This window comes from Natator depressus, chromosome 1 (assembly GCF_965152275.1).
Source record: "Natator depressus isolate rNatDep1 chromosome 1, rNatDep2.hap1, whole genome shotgun sequence".
Taxonomy (NCBI): Eukaryota; Metazoa; Chordata; order Testudines; family Cheloniidae; genus Natator; species Natator depressus.
In genome coordinates, this window is record NC_134234.1 from 189,371,608 (window position 1) to 189,394,380 (window position 22,773).

Genomic DNA, 22,773 nt, shown 5'->3' on the forward strand with positions numbered 1-22,773 from the left:
CAGAAACGAGGGTGGCCTCCTGACAGAATTTATATCCAGTGTGCCACAGATTATCAGGACTTCCGTGCTTGAATTTAGATGTACACAAAAGGTAAAAAAGGATACCTATCCCCATTGAGCTGGCGACCCTCAAAGGGCAGCAGTACAACTCTACATTATCAGCAAGCCAGGCAACTTAAAAACTTAAATCTCCATTCCTCTCTCCCGCCGACAATCCCCCCCCAATGCTTGGTATAAAGATTAGCTTTGCAGCATACACTGAAGGTCATCAGGCTGGGGCTATTTCAGAGTAAGGGGAATGTATGTTTTTCACCATTGCCTAAACAAAAAAAAGTGAATGGTTTCTATTCAAGTTTTCAGAAATAAAAAAAAATAAATAAATAAAATGAAGTAAAATTCACCCCCAGGTTGACACCAAGTATGAAAAATTTAAGCCAAAAGTATGAAAAATTCAAAGTCTATGAGCTACTGAAAATAGAGGTTTCTAATGGAAGATCTGCTGCAACCCTACCCTCATTGTTTTCTGTCACACTGACATTATAACACACATCCCATTACTCAACGAGATGAATAGCTGCTATTAGGGCTTTCAGTCAGTGTTTCAAGATTTACATGTTAGTCCTAAATCCACAGCACCATGCTAATTCCAAATCTTTACATGCATTTATCATCAGATAATAGATCAAAATGATTATTCAACTGGCTTCTGCATCATCCCAGTGTTTTAAAGGGACACTTCTACCCTTAAAAAGAAAAAAAAGCAGGATTCAGCAATTCATGTAAGTATACTGAACTCTTCTAAATGGTTCATTACCATTTCACCACTGAGTGCAATGCAGTGGAATTATTATTTCATACTGAAGTATCAGACACAGTCCTTCGTAATGCATAGCAGACACCATTGATTTTTTTAAAATTTGATTCTTCAGTTATAGTAGACCAAGTTACTGTGTTCAGTCCCTTTACATATCAAAATGGAAAAATACTGTGACTATCACAGAAACTCAATTATTTGCAAAGGCAATTGTGAATGTCAATAATGTTTTTTGTATTGGCACTTTTTTATTTATTTATTTTTTGCATTCATGCTCTCCACTTCTATTTATTGCATTGTATAAAGTGTACATCCTTTATTTTCCTTTCTTTCAACCAAAACCTAATGTCTGGGACTCAGCTACATGACAGTGCCATCCCTTTAAATACAGGATTTACACCAGATGAGAATGTTTCCAGTTATGCTTCATGCTGTGATCAGTTTGCATGGAGAAAGAACTCCCACCAAAAATTAGTAAATCAACAAGACACAAAGAGGATTTTTTTCCACTGGTTAAAATCTTATTAGGATGAGTCTGCCTCGGAGAATCAACAACCAGAGAGAGACACCAGATGATTGAGGACTTGTGATTAAAGGGCCTAATCCTATGTTCTTTAAATCAACATAAAGATTGGCATTGGCTTTCAAAGGCTTTGGATCAGTCCCTAAAGGAATAATTTTAAATATGGTGTGATTTAAAAAAACACTATATTAGAACATATTTCTATAGGATTAAGCTAACAATATTCCTCTGTGGAACTTATAGGCAAACCCGTTCTTGGGTCACTGCCCATAAGGCTCTTGGGAGTGCCAAATCTCAATGAGTGATTCACAGTCCACATTAACTTAAGTATTTTCCCTGACCAAACACCAATTTGATTTCTCTTTTCAATGTGCCTCCTCCTATGCTTTCCCTACACCTGACTCTTTCTAACGTCTGCTTGCTCACTCTGATAAATGAAGGCTTAAATTCTGGAAAAGGCCTCATAAGAGACCCAGTACAATGGGCTCTTTAGGATTTGTTTCGCAAAAGCAACTTCTAAACAAGGGCTTAAAGACACTATTGGAACAAGAAAGTGTTAGCTAAAATAGAAAGTTACTTTCTAGCTCTGTCTTAAGATGAGCTATTTCTTCAGAAGTTAATGTTCATTAGCAGCAACCATTACACTTATTAATCCAACCCTGGGATTCTTGACCAGACTGCATTCTCCCACAACCTGCTTCCAGGTTGTGGGAGAAAAAACACAAGTTACAAGACAGAGAACATGGTACAAATAATAGAGGTGCCTTTTAAAAGGAACAATCCAAGTCTAATCTACCTACAGTACAAAAAAGTGCCTTTTAGATGTCACACTGAAAGCCATTTGAGAGGCATATAATTTAGAGTGATGCAGAAGGTATTAAAAGAGGATTAACACTTGTTGGGATCATTTGAATGTAAAACAATAACCAGATTGTCCTCTAAGCTCTCAGCTGTCTCACATAAAAGCCCCTCTCTGATCTGTGGAAACAACTGAAAGGTTTGGGAAATACATTTTTTGTGTGCTCTAAATGACAGAAGGCTGGAAGGCTTGGCTACAGGTGGCTTCCAGTAATATATTGTGATCAGGGAAAAAATATCTAGTCTTGTTAAGCACAGCAATGAGCAATGAGATACAATGGCAGTGGCCACTCTAATGAAGGTCCAGCCGAACCCCAGTAAAGTCTGGAAAGACTCCCACTGGCTTTAGAAGATGCTGGCTGAGGCCCTAAATACTGAAGATAGAATCATCATAGAACCATAGAAATGTAGGACTGTGGGACTTTGAGAGGTCATGAAGTCCAGCCCCCTGAGTTGAGGCAGGACCAAGTAAACCTAGACCATCCATGACAGGCATTTGTCCCACCTGTTCTCAAAAGAACCTCCAATGATCCTTATAGGTAAAAAGTTGATCCTAATATCTAACTGAAATCTCCCTTGCTGTAGATTAAGCCCATTACTTTTTGTCCTGCCTTCAGTGGACATGGAGAACAATTAATCAAAGTTATCCTTATAATGGCCCTTAACACATTTGAAGACTTATCAGGTCACCCCCTCCGTCTTCTTTTCTCAAGACTAAACATGCCCAGGTTTTTTAACCTTTCCTCACAGGTCAGGTTTTCTAAAACTTTTATCATTTTTGTTGCTCTCCTCTGGCCTCTCTGCAATCTGTCCACATCTTTCCTAACATATGGCACCCAGAATTGGACACAGTACTCCTGCTGAGGCCTCACCAGCGTCAAGTGGAGTGAGACAACTACCTTCTGTGTCTTACATAGGACACTCCTGGTAATACATCCCAGAGTGATATTTTCTGCAACTGCATCACATTATTGACTCATTATATTTGTGATCCACTGTAACCACCAGATCCTTTTCAGAAGTACAATCACTTAGCCAGTTATTTCCCATTTTGTGGTTGTGCATTTGATTTTTCCTTCCTAAATTAATTATTTTGCACTTATCTTTATTGTCTCTAGCTAAACAGAGAATCTTGTTTTGTTTCTATTCTTCGAACATTCAATTTTTTTATTCTTTTGAACGGAAGTGAACACATACATTAACATAAATACCTAGCTGCATGGCTTCAAAGTACGGTGATCTTAAACCTATGTGGTACACATTTTTTGGAAGGACAATATCTAGGGCATGACCTAGATGTACCTAAATCATATACGTACAAAAGTAAATACAGACAAATACAAGCATCAGAGGGGTAGCTGTGTTAGTCTGGATCTGTAAAAGCGGCAAAGAATCCTGTGGCATCTTATAGACTAACAGACGTATTGGAGCATAAGTTTTCGTGGGTGAATAAGCTTATTGGACGAAGTGGGTATTCACCCACGAAAGCTCATGCTCCAATACGTCTGTTAGTCTATAAGGTGCCACAGGACTCTGCTGCTTAGACAAATGCAAGTAGCAAACTGCACCGTCTAATTATCACTGTCTTTGCTGTGCAGGTTGCATTTTATAATGTATTTTTCTTTTTCAAAATGAACTCATTTTAAAGTCTTGTTCAGCTTTTATCCTACAAGTTCCAAGATTTTGCCAAGGAGTGTAATTTTATAAAGTAAGTATTATAAATACTTTGCACTTACAAAGCACCTTCTATCTGACAATCACATAGCTGTTTACTAACATTAGGTAAACAAGGCTTAATACTGGAAATGCCAACTCACACTTGCATAAGTTGGAACTGGTCACACGTCCCACTGATTGTGACATGTGATGCCCGGAGTAAGTGATGTGGCTGGGGCTGGTAATTAGATACTTCCTTTCTCCTTCTCCCCAACCTTCTCCCACCACCCCCACAAATAAAGTATTCCTAACATGATTGGTGACTATGAGCATCTCCCTCTTCTGGAGGGTGCCCTTTGGTGTTCTACTGAAGGAGTGAGAAGCCACAAGCTCTTCCTTCCTGCTATCCCTGCTGCTCAGTTGTGCTGCTGGTGAGAAAGGGGAAAGGAAAAACATCTGCCACAGAGGTTTTTTGTTAAAGTAAAGACCAGAGGAGTTAACTGGTAGACCAAGGGCAATGGCCATGCATGTATCCATTATGCTGCCCCTTGCCCATGTCCTTCCATTGTGATGGCAGGAACAGACCACCTAGAGCATCAAGAAGATATTTCAGTGTCAATGCCCATTTGCTCCTTACCTCTCTCAGCTCTGCCTGCAAACATGTCAGTTCTGGTGATGTGGACACTTTTCCACCTAGTAGACTGAGTCTACCCAGGACACTTCACATACGCTACTGAACAGTGATCCTATGGCCACTAACAGCCAAGTCTGAAGTGACAACTGTAACCTAGAAGTGAAATTTATAAATGCCAGAGCTGACCTCTTGAGCCATCCAGTCTCTCAAAGCTATTCTAGCTTTGTGCTAGAATAAAATGGTTATACACAATGAGCTGACTGATCTTATTCGGAAGCCATGTCTTCATTTATGAAGTGAATAGCTGACATTTGTAATTGCCTTCTCTCTCACTAGACTGTATTGGATAAACATTATATAGTGCAAGGAAGGAGACTCTAGAAAATAACTTTCTTAAAACTGAAGGACCTATACTGTATATTTATCTGGATTTTGGACCAAATTTTGTATCTTATGAGTTTCATACTCATCAATTATTTATCTGTTTTTGAAGGAAGCTTTGCATCAAATATTTTTCATACTCATCAATACTTTTTCAACAATTATTTCACCTGTGGCCAACAAAAATTTAGTAAGGATGTTCATCATTTTATTGTTATGACTGTACTAACCAAAGAATTAAATTTACAGCTATGGAGCCACCTTCTGGTAGCAAGGGGGCATTACACCCACATAATATTTCTTTTACAACTTCAAGTCAAATAATAATAAAAAAAAGCTGTACAGGGTAATAATCAAGATGTGACACAAACCAACCTCATATTATGAGGGAAGGAACTCTATGGGAAAAGACACCAGGGGCATAGGTATATGCATATAAATAGACATATCAGTTTGTGATGGCAATCATTTTTCTCTTTGTGTGGCTGAATAATGAGTCTTGAAAAGAAAATAGATAATGAAAGGGGAAAAAATAGGAAAATACATATTAAGTTTCAGAAAGCCTTATGATTACAATGAACTCATGGGACTGGGTTCTGACACAGGTGTCAAGCTGGAGTAATTCCATTTTCTTCTTCTGAGTGTGACCTGGCAAATCTCAGACAGCCCAGGAAGGTTGAACCAGTTCAGGACTTGGACACACTGAATTGCATTCATTGCCTCCAGAGAGAAGTGCTTTAATTCACCCAGTTACAGCAGCATCCAAGTCTTCCTCCATGACTTGCCCAGGCACTTGCATCCTTGGGAAAAAGATAGCTCACAGTGCCCAGGACAAAGTTCCTGGGAGCTGAAGGCAGAGCATCCTTGGTTTAAGGAGTTTGGCTATTGAAATAGCTACATGAAAGGATTGTCTAAACCAGAGTCTGACCACCTTCAAGGCAGACAACAAGATCCCAAGTCTTTGAGGAAGCTTTTCTACTATAAATGGCAAAATGATGATCAAAAATACAATTACTCCTCAAGCAGAACTTCCTTTAACCGGGGAGGGGAGAAGAGCAGAAGACTGCATGAAGTCCAGCACAGATATTGCTAGGCAGATTTATGTCACAGGGAAGCTCTTCTATATGGCAGTGATGGGTGCTATGGAAAACCCTGTAATAGTTAGGATTGGGTCAAAAACCTCCAAGGAAAACACAGGGAGGTACCAGAAATGAAGTTAGTTACAAAGATGGTATTCTTCCCTCTAAGCCTTGGAGATAACATCTTTTGGGATCATTTATTAAAACCAAGGTAGTGACCACTGGCAGTCACGGAAAGTTCCTTGCTAATTTTTTACTAAGCTTGCAGCTGTGTCCCAGCTGCATTCCAACGTGGGTTATTTGCCTTTCTATATTTTCCCTAGAGTTGTAAGTGGATGACATTTTTCTTCATTTTTTGTCGTGAACTTTATGTAAACGGTGCTGTGCAGTTAATCATCTGCTATGTTTTACACAGATGCATTTCAGTGGTGGAAAAGCTGATCCCTATTCTGTGCATGTGAAGTTTGTAAAGTTCTTTGTGAAGAAAAGTGCTTGCTATAACCCTCAGATATTTAACTAAAAATGGACAAACACAATAGCATACTTACGTCTGAGATTTTAATTACGTCTGAGTTTCTTAATTTCTTTTTCCTATCAAATAACTCATTCATTTAAAGCTATGAGGAATACAACAGCATTTGTAAACTCCATGACACTCATATACCACTTCTATTGCAGAAAGTGCTGCATATCCCATCACGAAACCAGCACATCATTTTCAACTTTACCATGTCTGAATTTAGCTCTTTGTGAAACACACACACTTTGTCATGATGGCATTTCCTTACATTAATTGTACTGCTTCCAGTTGAAGCCTGACTTTGTACATGTCTGAAAATTGTTTGCAATATTAAAAGATATTTAGCAAATACAAAAAGTTAAACCAGTTCTCAGCAGGATTCTCCCTGCTCACATTTACAACTGTGGAGTGAAAAATAAAGAACCTTGTTCCTTTTTTCTTTACTGAGATCAATATATTTGATATATAAATATACTTCAGAAAATATTTTTATCTTTGAACAATTGTTATTTTCAATAGCTTTTGTCCCTGGAAGCAGTCACTGTTTCTATTATTATCCCCTTGGATTGTTATGCATTTCAGTCCTTAGGTCTCCCATTCAAGACGGCTCACTAGATCACCTGACCTCTCCTTGGTCTGGCAGTTTCAAGATATGCAGCCAGGTCTTCTCAGCAGATCATGTCAGAAGGAAACAGCAGCCTCCTTTCATGTCAGCCTTTCCAGGTGAGTCCACGTTGGATGTCAGTGATGATATATGTGGACTATTGCCCTACTGTGAATGCTCCCGATCTTTAGGCTTAGCATTGACTAACCTCACTGTAGATCAGTATTTGTATCGTAGGAAAGATTATAGTTTTAAAAAAAAAACCTGTTCACTCATGTGTCAGAAAGCTTCCAAAGTATTACCAAGATTGTGGAGTAATTATGTCTGCCATATGCTTAAAGTGCTCATCATTATAGGCATACTAAAATAAAATGCTTCAACATTTTTTCTAGGCAGATTAATGAAGTGACACATGCATTAATCTACTCCCATTATTAAGACAGCAAATTCCCAGCTGATCACCCAATCCAAGCTGAGCACCTGTAATCTCCAATGTGCTGCAGTTAGACTTCAGTCTGTCAGATGAATGCATATCTAAATGGATGAGAAAGCATACACAGGAGTGCTTTGCTTCTGACCTTGTCAGTTTAGAATAGTTAGGATTGGGTCAAAAACCTCCAAGGAAAAACCAGGGAGATACCAGACCTTGTCAGTTTAGAAGTTTGACTTTGAATATGGGTCATTCAGACTGAACTCCAGCAATCTGCATTTTAAAAGGCTTACGCAGTTATGAGATTTAATATTTTTCAGAGATGGCTCAGGGATAGTCCAAGAAACATTACAAATTTTCCAGTTCATGGCAGGATGGGGTAGTTCCATCAGATTCTAGCATGGATGTGTACTTTATTGGAGGTGGTGGCGGCTTGAAAGATGGAGGTCTGTTCATACTAGAATAAAAAAAAAATCTTTGAAAACAGCAGCTAATGATGTAAAAATCAATATAAAGTTATGAGAGAAAATGGGAAGAGATGTAAGGACAAAAGGTCAGAAATAATTTTGGCCTCATTCTTCTCTAACATTCTGTAGGGCTCATGTCTGTTCTCTCACCTACATATTCTACTCTACAGCTCAAAACCATGTTCTGGCATCGATGCAAGCTCTCTTGTGCACAGAGGTGGGGGGCTGGGGACAACACACATCTTTTACAACTTGAAGTGCTATGGTGAAATCCAAAACCTTTGGATAAATAAAGAAGCAAGCTGTTGCTTGCATTGATATCTGGAGACACATTTACAAAGATTTACAGCTGTGCATGGAGATTTACAGGCCTCCATAAAGTGAAAGCCCTGTCCCAAAATGTTAACAATCCAAGGATAAATATAATCTTACCGCAGTTAACTGCAAGTTCAGAATAACCAGGGTACGTTTTAAAGGGGTTTAGTTTGCCATCCCTATATTTCCCCAAACATTTAATAAGGAACTAAGCTCTCTTATGTGGAATGTTAAATTGAAGCATATTGAGCAGTGAATGGGATTAAGCTTCAATTATGTATTTCACACAACTGTATGTCTGTACTTGTTCATTTCTATCCATGTACACATACATCTACAAAATAAGATAATTATCTGAACTTCATTCTGAAACTTTGGGCTGGAATCTACACTAACATCTCTATTTCTGCTCACCATTTTTTATACTAATACTTACATTTCTTTTTGGTACTGACACCACTTTCTGATTCCTAAAATGATTAGAAAAGAACAAAACAGAAGCAAGAGTGCTACAACCGCAGGCCAGGAGAAGCGAGGATTCTCTGGTTTCCCCACGATGCCTGAAAAAGACATAGAAAAAAGCCATAATTCAAACTCCAGTTCACAAGGAAAGCAACATCCTGCCAAAAAACCCCAAACAAACAAACAAAAAGGAATTTCTATTTGACTTCATTAAGTAGGAAACTCCCTCACCCACACATCTATACAGCAACCCCAACCTGTGTAGGATTGCCAGCATTTTCAAATTTAGCTGCATCAGTTTAAGCACATAAATCCTAATTTAGGCACATAATTAAGGGGTTTCATGTCATAGCTGCTGAGATTACAACTCCATTCAAAGTCAACTGAAGCTGCAAATACTCAGCACTTATGAAAAACCAGACTACGATTTGAGTGTTTTCTTTTAAGCACTTACGTTGAAAAAGTTTGGCCTATACTTTTCCCACTGTGTTTTAGAAATGCTATAAGAATGGGAAACCAACATAAACATGTCACTAGGGCTGCTGTCTGCACCAAAGTGCGGTACACAGATCTAGTTTTCCTAAGTTTGCCCCATGCCCATTAGAACTGGTTAAAATATTTTGAATAATTTTTAGGCAGAGATTATGTGCTGAACAGATCCTCCATAATGCTAACCACATAGAGATAGCCCTCAGAGAATCCACTCCAGGTTCATGCATGTTGTGGGTGTTTTAGTTAATTCTACAAGACTTCCAGTGCTGGTGAGTGCATTCAATGAAGCTCTAACTCTTTAACTTAATACTGAGTCTTACTGAGCTAACTGAAGGCGCCATACAACTTAAGGCAACACTAGCATTGCAGAGTTGCCACTTGAAGCAAAAATTTGGGCCTGGCTGGGTACAAGTTATGAAGGATGGCAGCTGGAAAAGCCCTCTTTCAATTACTGTGGGCCAGTGTGTGAACTCATTATTCACCTTGTTGAACAGCTGCTTACCGTGCTAGTCCATTTGAGTCAATTCAACTACTCGTGTGACTGACTGCTCATAGAACGTGCGTGGAAAGTTCACAACCTGGCCTTCCAACTGTTACTGTAACTCAGTGTTCTTTTTCCTTTAGCCAACAGCAGCAATAGCTCTGCTCACTGTGCTCCGAGTAGTACTGGCAACTTAATGGAACTTTTCATTTACAATTTTTTGGAGCACTGGTTTGTATGATGGTTACAAGGGTACAACATCCTGACATTCCTGCCAGAGATATCACAACCACAAGCTCAACATCATCACATTAACACCAACTAATGAAAAGTACTGCATCATCATGGATTTGAAATAAATCCATGATATTTTAGCACAGAAACCATGTTGTCAGTCCACTAGTAAGCAAAGGGGGGTAAACACCAGTAACACACTGATATGTCTGTGGAATTCTATAGGTGTGTCATGTTGTTAAAAGTTGCAATGCATGACATTTCACACATTAACACCATCTTTCGGTTACAGGTGGCTACTCACAAGTAGCATGCTTAGTATGCTCTTTTGCTAAAGATGTGCCAGGACAGAAATACCAAAAGCAGCTGTGATTATCTGCATTGCGGAGACATGAATGGCCATTAGACCTCCATATACAGCCCTGATTTGACTGTTTTTTTTTGTTTGTTTTTGGTTGGTTTTCTATTACCAGTGCAACTACCTGAAGCTCCGAGGATTACTCCCTCAAGTTCTTGCATACCTACAAATATTTATGAAGGAGAGAGTTGTGAATGAATGGCTTACCAGTACCATTGATCAATTTCCTTGTAGTTGATAAACCATCAAGTTTCGTAAATAAAGCTGGATCAACCATTGTGCTGGAGGACAGATTGCCTAAAAAGATATAGACAGACAATGTAAACAGTGTGTTTGATTTTACTGAGCATGATGTTTAGAAGTCACTTAACCATATATAAAAAGAAAAGGAGTACTTGTGACACCTTGGAGACTAACAAATTTATTTGAGCATAAGCTTTCATGAGCTACAGCTCACTTCATCGGATGCTCACGAAAGCTTATGCTCAAATAAATTTGTTAGTCTCTAAGGTGCCACAAATACTCCTTTTCTTTTTGCGGATACAGACTAACACGACTGCTACTCTGAAACCTAACCATATATAAGGAGGACTTGTGGCACCTTAGAGACTAACAAATTTATTTGAGCATAAGCTTTCGTGAGCTACAGCTCACTTCATTGGATGCATTCAGTGGAAAATACAGTTGGGAGATTTATATACACAGAGAACATGAAACAATGCTGCCACTCTGAAAATTAACCATATATAGTTCAAGAGAGCCTGAAAGAGCTTAAAATCAACTGCCAGAATCTGAGTGCCCACTTTCATTTAAAGGGACAAAGCCAACTTAAGTTTTGACCTAAGATCTAAATTTGATATAAACAAGGATTTATACAAGGAGTCACAAATGTTAAAAACCTCCACTAAACATTGACTTTAGTCACACAGAACTTCTGGGAGAGAGGTAATCATTTCACCTTCTCTACAGATGGAGAAATTGAGTCCAAGAAATATCCAGTGACTTACCAAAAATCACAAAGTGAGTTTGGTAGCCGAGCCAATAATATAACCCCAAGTACTGTGTAACAACTACAAAATCACCTTTCATTGCCTTAAAGAAAAGGAGGACTTGTGGCACCTTAGAGACTAACCAGTTTATTAGCTCATGCTCAAATAAATGGGTTAGTCTCTAAGGTGCCACAAGTGTACTCCTTTTCTTTTTGCGGATACAGACGAACACGGCTGCTGCTCTGAAACCTGCCATTGCCTTGTGAACAGTTACATCCCCTTCCCATCCCTGCTAGTTTAGCCACGCTACACAAATTTGTGACTGGTACTACCTTAGGGTTTATTGTCATTTTTCTGGACCTGCCTCCTCAGTTAATCACTATTCCAGAACAATGGATAAAACAATTAACCACACAACGGCATGCATTCTAGATCTGCCCAAACACTTACGGTGTGGCAGAGTTACATTCTCCCTGGAGAGAGTTGTATTCACGTTGCTCTGCTGGGCTGCAGTAGTAGGGTCGCTCAGTCCTATACAAAAACAAGGCATTTTCAGAAGTTACTTTACAAGCCATTACTGCCACATTAGGCTTAGTTGCGCTATTTTATGTCCTTTTCTCTTCTGGACTCTGGCAGTAAACAAAATAGCAGACCAGCCTAAAAAACGTAGGTATACTGTCTGGTGCCTAAACCTAATATACTCAAATATAAATTCCATTGTAATACTTAGTTGGCAAAATATGGTTGTTAATTCCACAAGAGCCATATGAACTCCCTGTGGGAGATTAAATAATTGAACAGATAAAAGAAAAAACAATGGCCCTAGCTTTACATGAGACTTCCTGGTTCTCACCAGAACAGAGAAGTTAAAGAATTTTTTTAATAAGTTAATCAAATAATGTGCATCTTTTTAAAAATTCAGTTCAAGTTTTAGATGGAAGTTTACACCAGTTCTTATTTTATCCAAACATAGTAAGTGCTTAATTACCATGGGCATGAGCATGATATGAAAAAACAGAGATACACATCTACTGGGAAATCTTAATTGCTCTATATAGGAGCTTGAACAGCATTATATATTTATTCTTATTAGTGTTTTCCATTTGTGTTATGGCAGCCCATAGAGAGGACTCAGCTGGGATCATTGTGCTAGACACTATGCAAACTCAGACACTCCCTGCTCTGAAGAGTTGCAATCGAAGTACACAAAAACAAATTAAGAGTAAAAGAATGAAGTATTATTATTAAAATGTCACACACACTATAGATAAACAAATGTGGTCAAAAAGGAAAATATTTGATACAACTTGTTTGCATTTTTGTTTTGTTTATCCACGGTTTAGCTAAAGCTTTTGTCGCTAGGGCTTTATCCTACTCAGGTATCTCATGAACTCATTGCTTCTCTTTGCTTTGTTTGCGTTCTCCACTAATATATTTAATATGTTATAACTACCCTCTCTGTGTTCTGGTACTGCTCAAGGACCTACCTTAATTTTAACATTATGCCCAACATTATTTGTAAACATCTTTAGTTTCAGTTTTGGTGCTGAGGAAAGTTCCTGCCCTGACAGGCCTGGAGACTCAAGTCCTGCATATAATGACACATATAGCTTAGACAGAAACAGCTTCCTCTCAACTGCCCTGCCAGTGAGCCACAAACCTGACATGAAACCACTGATCACCATTAGTGTTAAAAGCACAGTTCAGACTCCAAGACCCTTTTAGTGTTTGCCCTCTCTGTTAAGACAAAGCTTGGTCAATTAGTGCCACATGGAGGGCAGGGTGGGGTGGTGGTTTCTGAGATGTGTTGTCCTGTCAACCATAAACTGAAATGTGACTCATTTTGCACAGGCCACCAATGATACCAGATAAGGAAACAATTTATAGTCACAGCTGTCTGGAACTAGATTTAAACCAATGACTCCACATAGCTTTTGAGACACTCATGCCTTGCTCTTCTGATCCAATACCTCAATACTCCTTATCATTACTACACAGAAACTCTTTAAAATATTAGTTTTAGTCTCTTTTGATGCATATATTTTGTTAGCAAGTAATTTCCCATGTGTGCTGTATGAGACCTTCTTCTTTCATACTGGTGAAGTCCACAGACACCAACCACAGGAGCTTGACTTGGGATGCGTAAGGTGGTGGTGGAGAGGACTAGGTAAACATGAGGTTTGAGTATTAACTACAAAGATGATCAACCAATTCCAACTCTGGACTCCTGCCTGTGGCCTAGCGATTACACTTTGGAGTGGTCACGGCAAGCAGCACAATGTGATGCTACCTGTTTTACAACATAGTTTGCACCCAGCTGCAACATGCATAAGTTCAAATCCATAAACCTGAAGTCAGTGGGCGAGGGAAAGTGTGGGTTCATGTGCCAGCTGTTCACCCAGGTCATTTTTAGACAGAGGTTTTTGTTTTAAGTCTCTTTTTTCTAAGTTGCTAAGTTCTTCTAAGTGTGTTGAAATAAATCTATTGGTGGAGGGGAAAGCAAAAAAAAAAAAAAAAAAAAAAAAAATCAATCGCATGAGGAATTCCTGTCAGGAATACAGCCCCATGTGCGTCCAATATCAGACTTTGCATTATAACACAAAATAACATTCAGGAACATGTGTCAGAAACAGTTTTGGTGTGAGTAATCAATATTAGCTTGTTTGATCCTAATAGTTTTTGTGTGAACCATTACAAACAGAATAACATGCCATTGGGGATTTCTTCTCACGGCTTGTAAGGCAGCACTCATGCCTCAGCCTTGCAAACATTAATACTTGGAGACTGTCTGGCTCAAGAGAATGATTATGAACTAGGAAATCTTTTGAAACCAGATCACTGGTCTTTCTCTGACTAATGACTGAAAACCATTACCACTTATGGCCTATGAGAAATAAATTAGGGGAACCAACCTATTTTTATAGGCTCTATATCCTAATATTTATCACCACGAGTGTTGACGCTCAGCAAAACAATCAGTGGTTTAATGGTCAAATTGAGATTGAGCTATTCTCTGCCACTGGAGCTGATTTCCAGGTCCCTCTAGATTTGAAGCACAATGTTGGATAAAAAGAACAAGGAGTACTTGTGGCACCTTAGAGACTAACAAATTTATTTGAGCATAAGCTTTCGTGGGCTAAAACCCACTTCATTGGATGCATGCAGTGGAAAATACAGTAAGATGATATATATATATATACACACACACAGACAGAGAACATGAAAAAATGGGTGTTGCTGTACCAACTATAACGAGAGTAATCAGTTAAGGTGAGCTTATCAGCAGGAGAAAAAAAACCTTTTATAGTGATAATCAGGATGGCCCATTTCCAACAGTTGACAAGAAGGTGTGAGTAACAGTGGGGGGAAAAATAAGCATGGGGAAATAGTTTTACTTTGTGTAATGACCCATCCACTCCCAGTCTTTATTCCTAATTCCTAAGCCTAATTTAATGGTGTCCAGTTTGCAAATTAATTCCAATTCAGCAGTTTCTCGTTGGAGTCTGTTTCTGAAGTTTATTTGTTGTACTATTGCGACTTTTAGGTGTGTAATCGAGTGACCAGGGAGATTGAAATGTTCTCCGACTGGTTTTTGAATGTTATAATTCTTGACATCTGATTTGCGTCCATTTATTCTTTTATGTAGAGACTGTCTGGTTTGGCCAATGTACATGGCAGAGGGGCATTGCTGGCACATGATGGCATATATCACATTGGTAGATGTGCAGGTGAACGAGCCTCTGATAGTGTGGCTGATGTGATTAGGTCCTATGATGGTGTCCCCTGAATAGATATGTGGACAGAGTTGGCAACGGGCTTTATGGCAAGGATAGGTCCTGGGTTAGTGTTTTTGTTGTGTGGTGTGTGGTTGCTGGTGAGTATTTGCTTCAGGTTGAGGGGGCGGTCTGTAAGCAAGGACTGGCCTGTCTCCCAAGATCTGTGAGAGTGAGGGATCGTCCTTCAGGATAGGTTGTAGATCCTTGATGATGCGCTGGAGAGGTTTTAGTTGGGGGCTGAAGGTGATGGCTAGTGGCGTTCTGTTATTTTCTTTGTTGGGCCTGTCCTGTAGTAGGTGACTTCTGGGTACTCTTCTGGCTCTATCAATCTGTTTCTTCACTTCAGCAGGTGGGTACTGTAGTTGTAAGAATGCTTGATAGAGATCTTGTAGGTGTTTGCCTCTGTCTGAGGGGTTGGAGCAAATGCGGTTGTATCTTAGAGCTTGGCTGTAGACAATGGATCGTGTGGTGTGGTCTGGATGAAAGCTGGAGGCATGTAGGTAAGTATAGCGGTCAGTAGGTTTCTGGTATAGGGTGGTGTTTATATGACCGTCTCTTATTAGCACTGTAATGTCCAGGAAGTGGATCTCTTGTGTGGACTGGTCCAGGCTGAGGTTGACGGTGGCATGGAAATTGTTGAAATCATGGTAGAATTCCTCAGGGGCTTCTTTTCCATGGGTCCAGATGATGAAGATGTCATCAATGTAGCTCAAGTAGAATAGGGGCGTTAGGGGACGAGAGCTGAGGAAGCGTTGTTCTAAGTCAGCCATAAAAATGTTGGCATATTGTGGGGCCATGCGGGTACCCATAGCAGTGCCGCTGATTTGAAGGTATACATTGTCCCCAAATGTGAAATAGTTATGGGTGAGGACAAAGTCACAAAGTTCAGCCACCAGGTTTGCCATGACATTATCGGGCATACTGTTCCTGACGGCTTGTGGTCCATCTTTGTGTGGAATGTTGGTGTAGAGGGCTTCTACATCCATAGTGGCCAGGATGGTGTTTTCTGGAAGATCACCAATGGATTGTAGTTCCCTCAGGAAGTCAGTGTTTTCTCAAAGATAGCTAGGAGTGCTTGTAGCGTAGGGCCTGAGGAGGGAGTCTACATGGCCAGACAATCCTGCTGTCAGGGTGCCAATGCCTGAGATGATGGGGCATCCAGGATTTCCAGGTTTGATTATGATGTCAGAGTTGTTTCTGAGGCTGTGGATGGCATTGTGTTCTGCATGGGGCAAGTGATGCTACTTTTCCACAATTTCAGCCCATGCATGTCGGTGGAAGCACTATATGTAGAAGTCCAGTCTGTTGTTGGGTAATTTTGCACTGGTGTTCTAAGCATTCAGTTTCCAGCCTCCTTTATCCAGAATCTTTTATTTAATGAAATCTTACAAAGAAAAATATAACCAGAGAGATAGGTGTCATCTACTTACGCTGTGTTGTTTCACTCTCACTGGAGGCTATGGTGTTGGTATAGCCTTGCACATCTGTGGAAGAATCAAACCGGCCTCTTGGAAAACAAACCAACAGTTTGCAAAAGTTGTGCTAGAAAACATTGTTGTACTTACCATTCCTCAGACTCTCCTCATGGTCTCCTGACTGGATAATGATTAATGTCTGTTTCATCTGATGTCAACAGTTTTGGTTAATTCACAGACACGCATGATGATAAAGAACTGGATGGGACTTTCTTTACAAAAAACTAAAGCAAGGTTTGGGGTTTTGTCATCAAGTAGAAACACAGCATGAGTTTAATGAAAGGATGATTCAGGTTTGTAAACATTTCTAAGGAATCTAGTCTGAGTTTTGAGAAAATCTGAACTGATTTATCATTTCAATGGGAAAGCAGTTGAAACTTGGAGGTTTTAATTGAATTTTGGGGCTTGTTCTAACCTGAAGCCAAACATATGTGAATCAAAACTGTGGAAAAAGTTCTCTGCATGAACACCTATGAAACAAACCCATGTTTTATCCAGCTCTAGCAAGATGATGTTTTGAGGTAGTGCCAGTCAGGACCCTCACGAGAGCCAATTCCAATTCTCCATTTAACAGTTCAAAAGGAATCAAATAAAATGCTGAATAGGCTAGAGCTGAACCAGCTATTTATCAGGCATTGACTCAGGCAGATAGCAAGCAATCCTCACAGATGGCTTATTTCAGACTTGCTAAAAATGTCAGTCCTTCCTGACACCTGTCTGATTCTGCAAGAATGGCACTAAGTCATCTGAGAATGTTTGCACGCCTGAGAAGGTGAGACAAAGCTATTACCTAACACTCAAAATGCAAGTGTCTCCATGTGCTGCACACGAGGGATTAACATGAAAGCGAAGCATAGAACAGGCTGCCCTTGCAAGAGCTCCAGTACTGCCCTCTCACAGCCTTCCGATCTATTTGTGTGCACTCTCTGCTTGTATCAATTCCCTTACACCAGCTGTCTCCTGGATTTTCATTAAGAGTGCTGTGAAATAAGAAGTTGAATCAAACAACTTTTATACTAATGAGGATTTAGAGGGCAAATCCTCTGCTCACTAACTCAGCTGCCTCCCGGGGGATCTTTTGAAGAAGCCTATGGTGACATTGGCGTGGAAAGAAGTGTGCGAGTTAGTAGAAAGGATGGAGCAGTGTTATGTAGAGCACTGGCTCACCCAGACCCTGTCTATTGTGCAACTATAATTGAGTCAGGGGAACCAGTTACAACACAGTTGTTCCCTGTTTACAGGAGATAAGACATGCCGAAGTCCTGTTTACACCACAGCTTTTTACCAATGACCTGAGTCGGTTATAACATGTCCAAACTAGGTTGGCAGACTTATTTATATTTGTAGTGTAGCTGAAGCTTTATTTGGGTGGCAGACATTTATATTTGCATATTGCAAAGCAAGCTAAAAGGTTTTCATTTTATTTGAGACAAAAGGAGGGTGAGGTAATATATCTTTTATTGGACTAACTTCCTAAGAGAAGCCGGATTTAAAAGAAAAGAAAAACAATCAATCACTTTTGCCCTATGTACTAAGTGCCATCACAGATATGTAGTGTCTGCCCTTCTCTGACGTCTAAGATGACAGAAGGCCAATGCCCACAGTACAGCTGACACTGCGCACTGTCTGTATTGTAATATACAAATATATTTTCATTTGTGAGCCATGACTATGGTGTTGCTCTGAGGAGGAAGATGAGATTAGAGTAGTCTGTTACACTGACTCTTTTCCATGTCCCGGGGGTTGCCATTCTTCACAGCATGTGGTTTATCTTTCGCGTTCTGGGGTTGTTTCATTTGTGCATGATTATATTATGTGCCAGTAAGTCTACAGCCTGTTGCTAGCAAGGGGAGAAAGAATGCCTGCCTAATCCTGGATCATACAGGCTGCTGGAGGGAGAGACAGACAACTGGGCCTCATAATGCAAACAATCCTTAAAAAGGGCAGTGTTTCGATGACTAGAGAGGCACTCAGTTCTAGGAAGGACTTTGCTATTCCAAACCATCAGGGCCAAACCACATGCAAGAGGCTCAGACCTTAGTCTGCTTTTGATTCATGGGACTGTCATAGAGTTGTCAGGTGTACACCAGGGACATTTGTTGTGAGCTAATCCCACCAAGGTAGTTTGAATAAAACCCAGCACTACACTTTCAACTAGAGCTGGGTGAACAACACATTTTTTTGGTTCAATGGCAATTCCCAAAAGGGGGGGGGGCAACAGGGGTGGGGGAGAACAGTTTAGGACCAAACACGTTTTTTCAATCTGAAATAAAAAAATGCTCAAAATCAATACAAAACTTTTCAACTTTTCTGATTTTTTTTTAAGTAAAATTCAAGGAATTTTTTAAATGAAAAATAATTTCAAACAAAAAATCAAAATGCTTCATTTTGAAAGTGTAGAAATGAAATCTTTTGAATTTTTTTAGTCTTTTTTACTTAAGCAGTTTGGCAAAATTAACACAAAATTCGTGAAATGTTTTGGAGTAACTGAATTTGCTTTTTTTTTTTTTAAACCAAAAAAAAGTTGTGAAAAATTTTACCCAGCTCTACTTCCAGCTGAGTCATATTTCATCATGCAAACCTGAGTGTCAGCAAGACCCACTAAGACTGCCACAGTCGGAAGAGGGGAAATCACTAAGTTGAGTCATGCATTGTAAATATTTTATTTCTCTGAGCACTCTGTGTATGCTCTGGTGCTGCAACACTTGGTTTGAGCTTTCGGTATCTGTAATATCATCGCATTTTCAAATATCTTTTTAATTATAAAAACATGTATGCACAGTATTTTTGCTCAATTCGCTTTCTAAAACTGATGCATATTTTCTGAAACAAACACAATACATGCTACTACCTCATAACCATAATTTCTCACATCAGTTTATTCTTAAACTGCCAACTACCAGATTAGAGAGACAAGGTCGGTGAGGTAATACCTTTTATGGGACCGACTACACTGCAAACTACCAGATTGTAACACGATGTGAAATAGGATTATACCTACGGTGTAAATGTAAGTTAAGCGTATTTTTGCCAAAAAATTGATGTCAGTTATTTAGTGTCCGTCTGTATTTAATTTGTTTCTTTAAATTCCTGCAGCAATACAGAAAACATTTCAGAGACAAAAATGAGCCTGAATCTTACTTACTTTGTGCAGTGGAAACAGATTCAGAGGTTACTGGACTTGTGAAGTTTAGGGAAGTTGAAGATGTAGTTTGAAGTCCTATGTAAAACAAATATTATGTGATAAGACATTTAGTTCATGGCGTGCTTAGTATTAATATTATAGTAGCACCTAGAGGAACTAACCAAGGTCAAGGCTATTGTACTAGGCCCCATGCTAACATACAGTTAGAGACTCTGCTCCAAGTCTATTTAAGTTTAAGAGCAGATGCATTACATAAATGTAGAAAATTAACAAGACAGTCAGAGAAGGAGGCCGTGGATAATAATAGAAATACTTTTTTGAATAGGCTAGCTGAGTGCACTATTTTTAGGTATCTAAGGTTGCTAGGTTTGTGTGTGGTGTGAATGCTGTATGCTCTTTATTCCCACTTTCGGTCTAGTCAAACAAGGTCTTTGCAGTTCTAGTCTTGACATCTTGGATTACCAAGCAGATCTGGTGTTTTCCAAACTCTTCTAAAAGGAGAGGCAGGACACAATAATTGATACCGATGAATGTTATACCATTATCTCTAAGCTTGTTTTAGCCCAGGAATGGTGGCATTATGAATTAGACCTACTAGGTGGTCACTACAGAAAGGCTTTCCTTTGTATAACACTATATATAGTCCATGCTAACATATGTGGATTACATATCCATGAACTTACAACAATGCGGTCATAATCAATTGAAACTTCTAAGCAAGTATTGATGGATTCCTGTCAATTAAGAACCACACATAAAACTAATTTCACCAATGAACAGTCATGTTGTACCATTTGAGTTAGGGGATGCAGAATTGGACCAAAAGGGAAAGTGAAATCAAGAAACTTGGCAGTGCGGGTAGGAAGTTCATATTTATGACATGTCTGGTGCATACATTAGTATATTGAATATGGAGCATATGGCTCATATTAATAGTGAAGACGTGCAGTTACGATGTTTGAGTGCAGGGGTAGTTTTAACTCGGATCAATTATCCGTAGTAGTAATACAATTTTTGTAAAGTATTTTACTTTATTTTTTAATTCAGTAAATGTGTGTAACAATCCTATTCAGCATTCAACACAACATTCTATTTTTTTTTTTTTTTTTTTTTTTTACCTCTCAAGTAAAAGTGATGGCGAATTTTTCCAAGATTTGTGTCATGGCTCCTCTGACTTAGCTAAGACCACGGCCAATATGACAAGGGCCAGACTGAAAGAAGCCCTGAGGATTTTACACCATTTCTCAGTGTGAGCGGGTGCTACTGGAGCACGAACACATACTGAGCGTGATTCTCAGTCTTGCCTCATTGTGAACCTGATGCGTAAGCACAGGTCAAGTAAGAATCTATTAGCAGAAAAATAGGATGAAATATTTTACCTGTGGTAGCCATGATTGTTGATGGAAGTGTTGAAATTCCAGGATCTACAAGCAACCAAATCCAACAAGGACTTTTAAATAGCTTTTTCAGTATAGCAGTGTTATTTATTATGTTCCTGAAAATAGAGCCACTAAGGCTTCCAAAGGCACAAGGCAATTTACAAAACCTCACACTGATCTGTCAGAGAAACCAATATGATCAGGAGGCGCAGACACACGTAAGCAAGGAAAAGCTGAAAGCCCTTCTTCTCTTCAGGCCATTCTAATAGGTGATTATGGGGGAGCATGCTAACAAGTAAACAAATGTGGTCAACCTAAGGGTTGTGTGCAACGTTGCTACAAATATTCAAACCCTCTGACATCATCACTTGTTTTGCAAACCTTAGGCCAGGTTTAAGTATGTGTTCTACAGCTGGGTTGATGTTATTGACCAGGTTCTACAGCCAGAACAAGTCCCCTCTCCTTTCCCCTGTGTATTCTGGGGACACCAGAAGGCCACTCCCCCTCTGGAGTCTCCCATGCACCCTTGAGGGGCGGGCCACATCCAGCACAAGGAGAAGCCCAGTGGGAGGGGAGTAGGCCACCAACATTCCCTGGATATGTCCAAGGTAAGCATGATGTCCTTGAAACAGGAGGGGGGGACCAACTGCTGCGAAGGGGAAGAGGATGAGGGTTCTTTTTCTGTATGACAAGAATCTTCAAGCAGGGGCTGTGCTGTTGAAAGCTCCCCACAAAACACTGCAGGTTCATGTGCCCACAGTAACTTGGACTCTGAAGGGTTTGTATAATTCTAGTGAACACCACGGAGGGAGGGGAATCATTCAGGCTGCTACAAGGATGCATAACTAGGAGTAAAGCCTTGAAACTGAAATTCTGATATATACTGCAGAACGCACTGCACTGTATCTGAAAAAGGCACGCTAATAGGAGACAGCAGGCTTCTCTGCACAGATTGAAGTTTCTTCTTGTTTCATCTGGTACTTTTTTAGCTTCCAAATAAGGAGAGGTTAAAAATACTGGGTCTATTCATCTTTGAAAAGAGATGATTGAGGGGGGATATGATAGAAATCTATAAACTCCTGAATGGTGTGGATAAAGTGTATAAGGACGTGTTATTTACCCTTTCACATAACACAAGAAAAAGGGCTCACTCAATTAAGTTAATAGGCAGCAGGTTTAAAACAAACAAAAGGAAGTACTTCCTCACACAACACTCAGTCAACCCGTGGAACTAATTGACAGGGGATGTTGTGAAGGCCAAAACTATAACTAGATTTAAAAAAAAAATAAGTTCATGGAAGATAAGTCCATTAATGGTTATTAGCCAGAATGTCCAGGAAGCAACCCCATGCTCTGGGTGTCACTAAGCCTGTGATTGCCAGATGCTGGGACTGGATGACAAGGGATGTATCACTGGATGATTGCCTGGTTCTGTTCATTCCTTTTGAAGAATCTAGCATTGGACACTGATGGAAGACAAGTTATTGAGCTAGATGGACCATTGGTCTGACCTAGTATGGTCGTGCTTATATTTAATATAAGCTATGCTATGACCCCATGTCCATGAAGGCTTTCAACTACTTAATGCAGGGCAATTTCCCATTCAGCTCCCACAATAGTGGAATACAAGGTACCCAGCTGGTGTTAACGGAATGCAGAGAGGGCTCCATGCATCCTACCCATTGGTTTGTCTGTCTTCAG

The 22,773-nt window shown here is 39.7% G+C and overlaps 1 protein-coding gene and 1 long non-coding RNA gene across 2 annotated transcripts in view; one reads left to right on the top strand and one right to left on the bottom strand.

Annotated features, from left to right (window-relative positions):
• LOC141984151 (uncharacterized) lies at positions 1 to 10,488 on the top strand. Its single transcript, XR_012638669.1, has 4 exons — positions 1 to 91; positions 675 to 779; positions 7,048 to 7,188; positions 10,243 to 10,488. It is a non-coding gene; the product is annotated as an uncharacterized LOC141984151 (long non-coding RNA).
• The window catches only part of CD96 (CD96 molecule), a 36,994-nt gene continuing 21,271 nt past the window's right edge, over positions 7,051 to 22,773 (bottom strand). Inside the window, 6 exon segments of the mRNA XM_074947087.1 lie at positions 7,051 to 7,956; positions 8,718 to 8,841; positions 10,516 to 10,605; positions 11,748 to 11,828; positions 19,694 to 19,768; positions 21,073 to 21,117. Coding sequence (XP_074803188.1) covers positions 7,848 to 7,956; positions 8,718 to 8,841; positions 10,516 to 10,605; positions 11,748 to 11,828; positions 19,694 to 19,768; positions 21,073 to 21,117 — 524 coding nt within the window. The 3' untranslated portion in view covers positions 7,051 to 7,847.